The sequence below is a fragment of the Nipponia nippon genome, unplaced genomic scaffold, assembly GCF_047370975.1.
Source record: "Nipponia nippon isolate SJK-2023a ecotype South Korea unplaced genomic scaffold, ASM4737097v1 scaffold_5, whole genome shotgun sequence".
NCBI lineage: Eukaryota > Metazoa > Chordata > Aves > Pelecaniformes > Threskiornithidae > Nipponia > Nipponia nippon.
The window spans coordinates 96,239,001-96,251,434 of NW_028262369.1; the positions used below are offsets into that span (position 1 = coordinate 96,239,001).

Sequence of the window (12,434 nt, forward strand, 5' to 3'; positions counted from 1 at the left end):
ATATAGCAGCTTGACTGCTGGAATCATAAGTGATTTATCTTTAAAAGACTGTATTTGTAACTGGATGCAAAGATTCTTGATGAACTGCCATTACATTTAAACTACTGGTTTTTATTGGAAGTATTTTGACTGTTATCTGTTTGTTCTCCATCCTTGAGAGAAATAAAACAAGTGTCTCGGCTTTCATTTTATCGGATAGATGGCACCATGTAGCATATTTCCCATGCTAGTTTGAATTACAGCTGTTCATCTTTCAGCTTTCTTTAAGATTAATTAAATGCAAATGTAACTCCGCGAATCATGGGATTACCTGCCAGACCCCTTATTAATACCTTCACTTAAAAACCCCTGTGCCAGAGAGTCATTAATTTGCAAAAAAAAAAAAAAAAAAAAAAAAAAAAAGAAGAGTGCTAAAGCAGCCCTTTGCCTCCAAACAACCCGGAGATGGCTGCCCAATTAGTCCGGCAGCGTTCGGATCCTCCTTTCAGGCCCTGTGGCCCTTTGAGGACAGAATAAGGCTCCAATGATAACCTGGCAACCTAGGTAGAAACTCAGCCAAGTGTGAGCGTTTGAAGCTGCAGCTTGGCTGCCATCGTGTCGGCGAAAAGAAAGAATTCAGGCACCATGTCATCCAGTACAAAGGATAAAAACAGATTCAACCGGAAATTCAATGTGGCACCACATATGGGATACATGAGTGCGGTTATACAACAGGCCACATATTTTTTTTGAACAGTCTCCTGCATGTGATGCCGAGGACATGTGTAACCATCATAACGTCTCTAAGAATCTGTATTTAATTTGAGCTGGGGTGGTGGCAGGGATTGGAGATCTGAAGCCGCCACAGGTTTGTGGCAGATGGCTCTGTGTCAGCTATGACAAGCAGCCAGGCTCGGCTTCCTCTGCAGATTTTCTTTTCTCTCTGATCAGGTAAATATGGGCACACTCTGGAAACTTCCACAATTCTGCCTGAGGCTGCAAGTTTGTGACTTAGCCCCATCTGTCACAAATCTTCCCTCGGTTCTGCTGTGAGCAGAGACCTGAATTTACCGCCGAGCGCTGCCCAAGAAAACCCAGCCGTCTCGCCCTACGAGGAAGCAGAAGAGAAAAGCGCACGAAGCCGCGTTAGATGCTGGGACGCGAGAGGGACGTCTCTCGCGCAGGAAAGAGCGCGGCTCCGTGCTGAAACGCTCTGCAACACCCGGGATTTCCACAGCGGTGGAAGGGAGTTGGTCGGAGAACGCTTACGCGGCGTTATTTGGAAACAGGGTGAATTCAGCATTTTTTTTTTAAGCCAGGTAAGCTGGCTGGCAGAGCCAGGTTATCTGCTCCTGGGTGAGCACCGTCAAATGTCCATCTGCTTTACTGGTGGTTTCAGCGGGCGCGCCAAGGACTGAACACCCGCGGGGACCGAGCTGCCCCTCTCACCCTCAGCCATGGCCGAACCAAGAACTGGCAGGAGCGAGGGCGTAATTCCCCTGCTTGACCATCATCGGTCTGGCTTCTGGGCCTCGTTTTAGAGTCACCTTGGAGAGAATAAATTCGACTCCTTTTTTTGGGGGTGATAACTCTGCAAAGGTCTGGGCATTTGTTTTTTCAAGGAACAGTGATTCAGTCAACAGTTCCTAAATATGCAGAGAGAAAATCATCAAAAGAAGCAAGTTTTCAGATAAAGCAAGATCTCCCCATGACGAACAGGCAGCATAATGTCAATAGCATTACAATATTCTTTCTATATTCTACAATATAATAATATTCTATAATCAACTTTTTTGTTTCTTCTGTCCTAAGAGCAGAACTGAAGTAATTAATATCTACTCTGCCATCATTAGACTTCAGAGTTAACCTTTAGAATTTAATAAGGGCTGTTCATCCATTCAGACGTGCTGTTTCAGGACAGCTGGAATTCAAGCAGACAGTACTGATTTGGCGTACATTTTATGCTCTTTTCTAAAAATTACCTTAACAAAATTAAGAATTAGAGACTACTATTCAGCACAAAACCTGAGATTTGGCAGGCTAGACAGCAGAGTGATTTACAGAGCTAATTTGTATCGGGTCAGCTTTACTCTGTGACCCAGCTCCTTCCCTCTGTAAGTGAGTATTGGGGAAGAATCAAGGTGGAAACCAGCTTGTAGTAATTACTTTTGGAGCTCAGCTTTCAAACTCCAAGCACCTTTGGAAACCATCATCAAAAGGCAGCGCTGGTTTACACGAATTGGGTGCACTGTGAAGCCCGAGTCAGAGCTATATAATACTCCTCAGTAGAGTAGCAGTATTTCCCTGAACAAACTGGTCTGTTCTGAAGTTTCATATATCAACCTTTTAAAACTCATTTCATTCTTTCTGTCTTTAAACAAAAAAACATCAAATGTTGGATGCAAATCTATGCAAGATACCCTGGTGGGTACCTTGCATAGGATGGTTCAGAACACGCTGAACAACTACAACAGTAGGAAACCAGTTTCAGGCTTGCTTTCTCAAGGTAATTTGAATAAACTTTACTGAAAAAAAAAAAAAACGTTCATGCTTTTGGCAACTTTTCTTTCAAAGTCCATCATATTTCCTTTGACCCATTTCTCCATCTACCATTTTGCAGCGGCTGTAGTTCACCTGCCAGTTTTCATTTACTTTCTAAAACTAAATTGGAAGCTATCTAGTATTGTTATAATAAAAAGTTCAAAGTCCTGGTGTTTACCCTGAAAGATGCACACATAACTGCTTTCTTAATGAACGCTTTCTCCTGCTACGAGCTATAGACCACCATTTTCAGAGAGCTGAAATCTCTTCAGAGAGCCAAGAGCAAGGCAAGCCCGGGGAGAAGTTGAGATGCAGGACACACACGTGTGTATATGCATACCTATATATATGTCTACATATTATGGCTGCATCCCAGAATGACCTAGCAGGCAACTTCTACAGCCTACCTGCTAGCTCATTTCTTCCAGGGTGAGGATCCACAGTAGCTAGCAGACCTCACTCTACCACAGCTGCTTCCAGAGCCACATGCTGCTTGAAGACCTAAGGTTGACCCAAAATGCTCAAATTGTGTCCCATGGTCCAGCAGATCTTCACACCTGTGCAAGACTCCCAAGCTAGCTGGATTTCACCCATATCAGCTGTACATATGGGAATGAAAGCCATCAAGACTTCAGTCTAACCTAGATACAACCCTGAGCAACTTAATCCAACTCTGAAGTTAGATCCTACTTTGAAGCTGGTCCTGCTTTGAGCAGAGGCTGACCAGATGACCTCCAGAGGTCCCTTCCTAAATTACTCTATGATTCTATGTTCTAAATAAGTAACCAAAGCTTTCTTTCACATAAGAAATCCTCATGTTATATACATTTTACTTAGGATCCCATGCCTAAGCACTGACACAGAGATGGGAGAGCATGGACACAGCATGCTGCACTCCAGAGCTCCCAAGCTGCTCTAACCTTCCCATACAGGCTCCGAGAAGCAGATCTAGACCATCTCTGAAACCATTTTAAATTATGCTCATTGGGAACCTAGCATCTCAAGAGGCAAATACAAGTCTCCCACTTGCGCTTTCGACCTCCGTCTGACCTGCACCTAATGCTAACGAGGTAGAAGCACAAATTCAATACAATGCCTTCTTTTTTCTCTGCAAACACGCTCTACTGGAAATATCTGTACAATCTGCACATCCTGTAGAGCTCTAAATTAACTTTATCAGCTCAGGACAAAAGATCTGGAGAACACTGTAAGCAAACATCTGCTCAGTATACATTCACCATTAAAAAGTAAACAGTATGTTTGGCTCCATAAGGAACAGGTTGAAAATTATCAGAGTACAACACAACACATAAACTGATGGCATGGCCTAGAATACTATGTAAAGTAATGTCTGCACCAGCACAAAAACAGCTCTCCAGCATCAAAATGGTTTGAATGATGGGAGATAAGAATATAAACACGGAATAACATTCACGAAGACAGACTGAGAAGACTGGGATACTATTAAGAGTTTGACAAATGTTTCTAAAATCATGAATGGTATAGAAAAGATGCATGGGGAGCTTCTGCTTCCAGGCAGCCAACTCCAGAACAAGAAGATGCTCAATGCAACGGAAGGTGGGGAAACCCTGAGCCGACTGGAGGAAATGCTTTTGGTGCCGTCTAAATATATGATGAACTGCTTTGCTATAAAAGGACGTGACAGACAAGAACAGGGGGTGCCAAGGGCCTCAATGTCAAAGGGAGAACCGTTATCTACAGCCTCACAATACTTAATACTAGAAGAAGATTATGAAAGATGGTAAAATCTCCAAGTTCAGGGTTAGGACCAATCTCTAACTCTAAAAGACAAAGAGAAGACCTTTAATACCCTACTTCTACCTGTGCCAGCCTTCTCCCAAACATCTCATGCTTACCACTATCAAAAACATGGTATTAAACACATGGCGTGCTGATCCAGAGTAGCAGTTAGCGTCCTTATGGAAAAACTAATTTCTCGTGGAGTTTGGCTAGGAAAGGATAAGGGCAGCGGCATTGTCCCCGGCTCTTACACGGTCTGTACAAGAACTACGAACGACTACTACTCCTTGCAAGAGGGCTGAGTGGCTGATGGGACGTCTGGCATGAGGCTCCCCGGCATCCTCCCGCGTCCAGCGCCCCACGTCCTTAGGCTGAGAATGCCTCCTGCTGCCTTCCTAGCTGTGCCTAAATATTAAAGCTGGACCAGGAGCGGTTTTCCCTTCTACGTGTTTTCCTGAAATACCAAAGATACTGCTTTACGTCAAATCACAGTAAAAAGAGAAGGAAAAAAGAAAAAAAAGGGTTTTGTTAGAACTGCCCTCTACAGCCAAATCCTGAGACTGGAAACAATTCAGATGTCTACGGTCTAACTGGGATCTTAATTTGATTTTACAGCAGTTTAATCCCTTTGAATTCAGCAGACTTCCTTCTACAGTGGTGTAAGAAAGAAAAAAAAATCACGCCATGTGTCTTTTCATAGGCAGGTGAGCTTCTGTAGTGTGATGGAAATGAGAAGATGAATGTCAGAAAGTGGGCCAAATTCTTTTCTCTGTTAAACAAGCATGAGTGAGAGTAGGATTTTTTTGTAGGAACTGAAGCTGACAGCATGTCAACCAGCACTCATTCAGCTGGGAGGGCTGGGAGAGATTATTTAAAGTTGTCAGCTCCTTCCATGCCTGGCTTTTGGCAACTCTTCTTGTCCCTTTCCACTGTATACTCTTTATACATGCTGTTTTAAATTAAGAAACTGAAGTGAGGGAACTGAAAGGTAAACTTAAAGAAAATAATGCAGAAACAAATGCTTTGCCCTATTTTTTTTTTTAATTTTAAATCTACTAGATAGGGAGCTTTCAAACACTGACGGGTCTTATGGTGTACTCCGATGGAAACCGATGCCCTGTTGTTGTTACTTGCTTCATTCTGGCTCTTACTTTGGCAACCACAAATACCCGGAACCAGAGAGCAACATTTGACTCCATAAAACTGGAACAGAACAAATAATTGATAACAAATGAGGTTTGCTTTCCACTCATCTCAAGTCTTCTGTTAATAACCGGTAGAAGGCAATGGCGAAATGCAAATAAGCCAGCCTTGGGTGCGGTGAGAATACGCAGGGTAAGTAGTACATCATTTGGAAAGGTTTTCATAGGTGCTTACGTTATGGACATTTTAAAAAGTCTGCCAGCATGAATCTGCTCTGTCGTGTTAAGCTATTGCAGTTTAATGTCCCGGTCTATGCATTTTCCCAGGGATATTCACTGTCTCTGGCTCCCTAACCTGACCGCCCCGCCGCCGTTTATCTCCCTTTTGTCCCTAACTTTGTCAGCACAAGCACTGAGGACAACTGAAGGAATAAACCGCCTGTTTAATTAGACCGCTGTCTAATTATTATGGCTATCCTTAGTAATAAAACCCCAACAATATGTAAAAGGATAAGCCAAGGTACTTCTGATGATGATTGCTTCCCAATCTATGAAGCAGAATCCCCAACCAGTAGAGAAAAGCACTGTTTGCTTTTAAAGCATTTTTACTTTCAAGACTTCACAGCTATTTTACAAACTTCAGGCAGGGAGCATGTCAAGAAGGTTTCTGAAAGAAAAATTGCTAGTTAGTATGCACTACTGTGCTAGGGGTGCCTTTTCTATTCCACTATAGTATATATAATATTATACCGATCTGAAAAAAGTAAAAATACAGTGGAAGCGCTGCGTACCCTTCACGATTTCACTCTTTCCAGCTTCCTAAAAAGCAGCATCGTTCCAACTATAATTACATTAGCAGCACATATCTAAGTTAGCGTTTTTCTAGGAGTTTTTGCGGATAGTTTCATTGCGAAAGGAAGGCTTGGCATACGTGGGTGTAGGTACAAAAAGACAACTCTAACAGTATTCTCCGAGCTGATCCAAAGCCTATTAAAGACAACAGGGATCTTTTCTCTGGTGCTCACAGGTTCTGGATTAGGCTCTGCTTTACTCATTTTAAAAGGATCCCCCATTCAGCTCAATTACTACCTGTTGCAGCCACTCAGCCCGAACGCTCAGAAGATCTGAACCGGGGCTGCACTGCCAATGGTGCACACGTACGAGGGGTAGGATAAACACCTTCAGCTTCTGCCTGCAGATCATCCCAAGGCATTTTTTTAATAAAAGAAAATTAGCATTTTCCTTATGGGGTTCGTGCACACATTTTAAACCCGTGCTATTTTATATCAGTATTTGCTCTACTGTTATTTCCATTTTGAATGCGCCTTGGCTCTGTTTAGGAGCTGGGGAGCCACATGTAGAGAGAAGATCCACGTGAACGCAACTATTAGCTGAACTTGAAGCATTGGGAAATGTCAAGGTAAACGTTTAAGGACTGTCTTCCCTTTGAAGCCACCATGTATAACTATACGATACTATTGACTCAAGAAGTAAGGCTGAACACTGGAAGTGTTCAGTCAGCATTTTAAACTATTATGAGCTACCTTCTGAACCATTGCCAAGTTAATAGACAATGAAAGATAATGAGCTTGAAATTGGGTGTTAAATTGCATTTTTGGTTCTCTCCTTTTTTCTTGAAGTTTAACTGTTTCCTGCAGAAACAACATCATCTTTGATGTATCATTATGTAAATGTCTATTTTTAGGTCACAAAAAAAGTCGGGCGTGGGCTAAACCCTCGCTCCTCCTGCTACATGTGTGCGCGGAGGGGTGGGGAGGCAGACGCCACGCAGCGAGACCCAACACCTTCTGGTCCCCAGAGGGAGGAAGGTGGAGAGATGAGGTTAGGTCTGCTGCCAGCATGAGCCTCCAAATTAAGAAGGAGATTACTCGACTCGCTCATTAACAGCGTGCCTGGACGGCGACAGCCAGGGAACGCTAAAAAGACCACATTTGTATTGCACGGCTAACACGAGGAGTATTTCTATGCGTTCCCAAGCCTTTAAGGGCTTTCAGCTGAATTCAGGTTTTTTACAACCTGAAACACCTTTGTCGTGCAGGGGTAACGTGTAGCCAACCTGCCCACAGCATCGCCAGGACTGTAAAAGTCAGGAAACGCTCTACGTTTACATATCAGCATGCAGAAAATAGCAGTTATTTTTCTAAAAGCAGCATTGTGTAATAATAGCTCTTCACTGGAATAATATAAAATTTAGTGCTTCATCTACAATCGTGTAATTAAAAAAAAAAAAAAAAAAAGAGTGACTCCTAGCAGTATAAATACACCTCTAAAAAATGTGAAAGTCGGTCTAGCATTGAACACTCGATCAAAACTTGAATGGAAGGTCTGCCACTGAAACTGTAATTTCTCTACATAAATAACTGCAAAGAATAGGACATGATAAATAACAGCAAATTATGCTTCCGATAAACTTTTTTTATGTTCGACATACCTGAAAAAGCAAAGAGTTAAAATAATCAGAATTATGAAAATAATTCAAACAATTCCAAAAGGCAGAGAAATCTTACCTGATACCTGTCACCTGCGTTTTTTGAGGACCGAAGATTACATTAGGATAGGAAGGTAGGCTTATCCTCATTAGGATAATTGTAGGATCTTTCTTTTATTTTCCTTTTAAACTAATGAGTTGCATTAATCCAGGTTCATTTTTATAAGCCTCTTGGGTCCAAATGTAAAGGACAGTCATTTTAGAAAACAATAAATTAAAAAAAAGCATGTAGCATGCATTAAGTGCACGTATTTCATAAGACCTAGGTTAATACAACTGGCATCTAGTTTAATTAATCCTTGTTAGTGTAACGACTAATATCCCTCCCTAGCATGTTTCCTTTAAACATTAGTATGTTAATTAAATGTTGTTTTTTTAAGGGTTTTTTCCCTTTGTACTTCAATATGGCATTATATCATGTAAAACTATTCTGAACAACTACCTTATAGAGATGTCTCCTTACAATATCTGGTCTCTTGCAGAAATTCTGAAGCCTTTTAAAAAGCTGTTCAGGTGTAGAATACAGATATTCAGCTGCAGGAAAAACAGATACATTTTTAATGAAACAAAAACCTCAAAGCACACACTCGATATTAGTCACTTTACTAATTAAAAATGCATATTGCTCTGTGCCGCCTCGTGTTTTACATTATTTAAGCATGATTTTATACGGTTACCTCAGCTCACAAGGATGTTTAATGCTAAATAAGACTGTGTAGTTGTGCTGTTTAGACATCTCCTTTGGGTGATTAAAATACATTATTCTAATGTAACACAATGCATATGTGATACATTTAGTGATGAGATTTTTCAAAGAACTGGTACTACATTAGTGTGTATCCTGTACCGCAGTTGCATACTATTAAGTATTAAATTGTTTAAATAATTTGGTGCGATTTTCAGGCCTTTCTTTTTTTCTGTGTATCAAAAAAATCTGCAAACCATTGCAGCATCACTGACCTTTTAACAAAAATCTATCATTACGGGTTGTGTATGCTAACAATGAAGAATGCTATTTCAAAACTTGCTTTTGTGTTATCTTAAAAGAACAGATGGCAAATATAAACTTTGTCTAATGTATTAAAACACATAAAATTTTCCTTAACACTAACATGTTGGCTTGCCAAATAAACAATTGCTTTTGCTCAAGTTTATTCTCAAACTTTATATTTTAGCACGAATCACGTTATTACGTTTCAGCAAAAAGAATGTGCAAGAAAGCAGCTACCTGGAAATATCTCTGGGTACACCAAGGCTTTGGGACACAGCGGATAACAGCCGCAATAGACAGCTTCGACCCTGAAGATCAGAAATAATAAATACACAAAAATAGACGTTAGCGAGGCAAAAACTTATTTTGGTGCAAGAGCATTGAGGTTGACTCCATATAGCAAGAGTGAAACAGTTTTTTTCTGCAGCAGCATAATCCTTCTAAACGCCAAAGTTGCTCTTTTTAAAGAAAATTTTATTGATCATATGAATTACATAGAACAGAACAGCGAGCATATGTTTTGTTCGCTGAATAAATCAAAGCGCAGCTCTGCATTTTTTTGTTTTTTAAATACTGTTTAACACATTTTATAATCAGCAGACAGACACATGTAACAACATGGTGAAGTATGGACGGCTTTTCTTAATAATGCTGCAGAAAAACCAGGGCATACGTGCGCACGTTTGGATGTACGGGAATGTATACACAGATGCACGCAATCACCATTACCTGGCAGAACAGATATTCTCCTTCGACTTTAAGACTCCAAAGGTTACAGTTAAATATAGCCTAGGAAGAACTTGCAGCGTGCTTCGGGCTGGGATATTTTAGCTTACGCACATGCTCCAGATAATTTCCTTTATTTTTCGGGACATAAACTGTTGTATTTTTTAATAACGACTGATGAGATTCCTTTGCCAAAGCGCGCGATGCTTTGTACTTGTGTTTTTTCAAGGAACGATTTACATATCTCCTGCAACATCAAACCACAATATTTTATAATTGCGACACAGTGGCGCAAAGTTTTCTAGTAGCGAATCTGAAGAAAAGCTATCCTCTTCGTGTTCGCTTTTTAATAACTGAATGGGTTAAGGCATCAAGTTTTCAGTTTATTTTTTTTGCATAATGACCATTGATCTGACATAATGTCCCTCCAAAGATACAACTGTAATTTCTGTTGGCCAGAAATTACACAGTGAAATTCAAAACACTTCTTAAAATATGTTTATTTTATGAGAGTCTTTGAATTTCCTCCAACATGTTGACCATACGAGAGCTTTATTTTTAACTTCAGTTTCCCTCAGTCCCCAGAAAAAAATATCTGAAATCTTGTCAACGTTCACCTTTTCTATTTTCAGTGACAATCCAAAAGGCTTTCGCTACCTTCATGTGCATATCGGGTTTGGTACTTTATTACAGGCACCAGAAGGAACTCTGTTTCCTTTAGATCTACCCAGTTTTAAACAGGAAAAAAAAAATAAAGAATAACATATTCTGCTTTCATGCTAGAAAACTATGCATATCCACAAAACCCAAAGATACACATTTCTCTGCAAATGCTTTTGCTAAGCAATGATTGCTAGCTCTTTTTCATAAACTTTTAAAATTTGTAATTTATGTTTTTTTTTAAAATAACATATGCACTTCAGATTGCATTTTAAACATTAACAACAATTTCAAAGTGTACATCGTCTAGCACTATATTTTTTACCAAAGGGAAATGTTTCTGATGTGTGATTTAATTGATGATTTCAGTTCTTAAATATTGTGTCATATGTCAAAGCAAATAGATTTTTAAAGTTTTCTTTAATCTAGGAGAAAAAAAAAAAGAGTGAAACTGTGGACATTTCAGTAATAGCTCAGATCACTAAGTTATGTTAAAATATTTGCTTTTTAATCATATCGTCTGCATGAAAAAAAAAAAAAGAACAGCTCCCTAAACCAAAACTGCAGGCCAAGATGCAATCTGAGTCATCGTTTGAGTATGCAATTTCCCCTTATGAAAAACCTCGATCAGGATCATGAATTAGTAAAATCAGAATTTAATGCCTCTGTAGTTTGCTGGATGAAAGTTAAAATCTGGAATTCTTTCATTTGCAAACTCTTTTATTTGCATACTCATCTTCTACCTTTCCGCACCGAAGTGTACATGCGTTTCCTGACAGGTCCCTACTACGGTGCCGTAGGTCTCGTTACAGACGTACACCTTGCAGACGCCTAGAGATCCTATAGATCAAACCAAACGGGGCAGAGGATCCCCAGCACACAGATGCAGGCTTCCGTCCGAGGACGGACAGGGAAGCTGTGCAACTTCCATGCATTCCTGTCCTTTTCCAGAAAAGTATCATATCATAACAATAACACAATTATTCTTCATTTCAATCCTTAAGCACTACTAGTTAAATAATAAATAAGAGTTCCAATTGATCTATTGTTAAAATGGCTAGTAAATGACCTTTTTATTCCAATTAACAAATCATCTGCTAAATCTATGAATCTTAATATTCAGATCTATTCACTTCAATTCATACAATTTATCTGCAAATAGTTGTTGGGCTTTTGATTCTAAATATAATTAGCTGATAATTTTGCTTGGCTGAATTACTTTTCTGGAGGGCCTGCTAAGGCTCTCAGTCGCATTATCTAGCAATAATGAATCTGATAGGTGAAATTTTTTACTGTAATGAGGATGAGACACAGTTGTGACACCTGAGTCTAGTAATAACAGAAGACTGCTAATTATCGACAGCACTTTTTTGTGTGATGCACAGAGAAAAAAAAAAACCCTCATTATTAAAAAATAAAAAGTTACAATTATAAGTGACACCGGAGGAGAGTAAATAAAATGGAGTGATTAAAACATTGCTGCTTTAAGGGTGTTTTTAATTAAGTGGAAATGCTAATGTTGTCATACTTAGCAGATGGGATTAAAATTAGTTATTGTAAGTAACTCATATTTTATGTTATGGTTTCCACAGCATGTCTACAAGATCTAAGAAAGTGATACATTCCATAAGACATTTAAAAAATGAAATTCTCATAGTCTTTACAGCTCATAATAATGAACATCATGAATAAACTATTGAAAAAAACTCCTGCCAAGGCTTTTACCATAGTGACTTCACTCGCATGGAATGTAACCATAATGTACTGGGCTGCTGGAATCGCACTGCTGGTCTGCCTTTGTCTTTTGCTGATTGTTGCATTTCTTATTTCCTTCACACTCAACAATAACAGAAGTTTGGTGTTTGGGCAGGCATCCAACATCAAGTGTGGTGTCAAGAAGGTACAGCTTTGGTGCAAGGAAAGATGATGACCACCCACCAAGGTGATGTTCTAAACGAAAGCACGGGATGCATCATGTAACTGCAGATAAAAACCTAATTGCACACTTTCTCCTACTTTATTTGTGTAAAATTTTCCATCTGCTACATCTAAAGATGTCTAAACTGTTAGTACCAAACCTGCATTCAGCTGCCAGCTGTGCACATTAAGGATTGCAAAACACTAA

The 12,434-nt window shown here is 39.7% G+C and overlaps 1 protein-coding gene across 14 annotated transcripts in view; it reads right to left on the bottom strand.

The window, feature by feature from the left end:
* Window positions 1–364: 364 nt before the first annotated feature.
* The window catches only part of QTMAN (queuosine-tRNA mannosyltransferase), a 186,824-nt gene continuing 174,754 nt past the window's right edge, over window positions 365–12,434 (bottom strand). For 12 of the 14 annotated variants that reach the window (XM_087731583.1, XM_087731587.1, XM_087731585.1 and 9 more), the window contains 3 exons: window positions 9,161–9,231; window positions 8,375–8,466; window positions 365–1,625 (listed from right to left, as the gene is read on the bottom strand). In XM_087731583.1, the coding sequence (XP_087587709.1) occupies window positions 1,431–1,625; window positions 8,375–8,466; window positions 9,161–9,231 (358 nt within the window). In that variant the 3' untranslated portion in view covers window positions 365–1,430. Of the gene's footprint in view, window positions 1,626–8,374; window positions 8,467–9,160; window positions 9,232–9,652; window positions 9,897–12,434 lie in introns of those variants that run through there. The other 2 variants (XM_009461786.2, XR_015698760.1) reach the window with 2 other exon arrangements.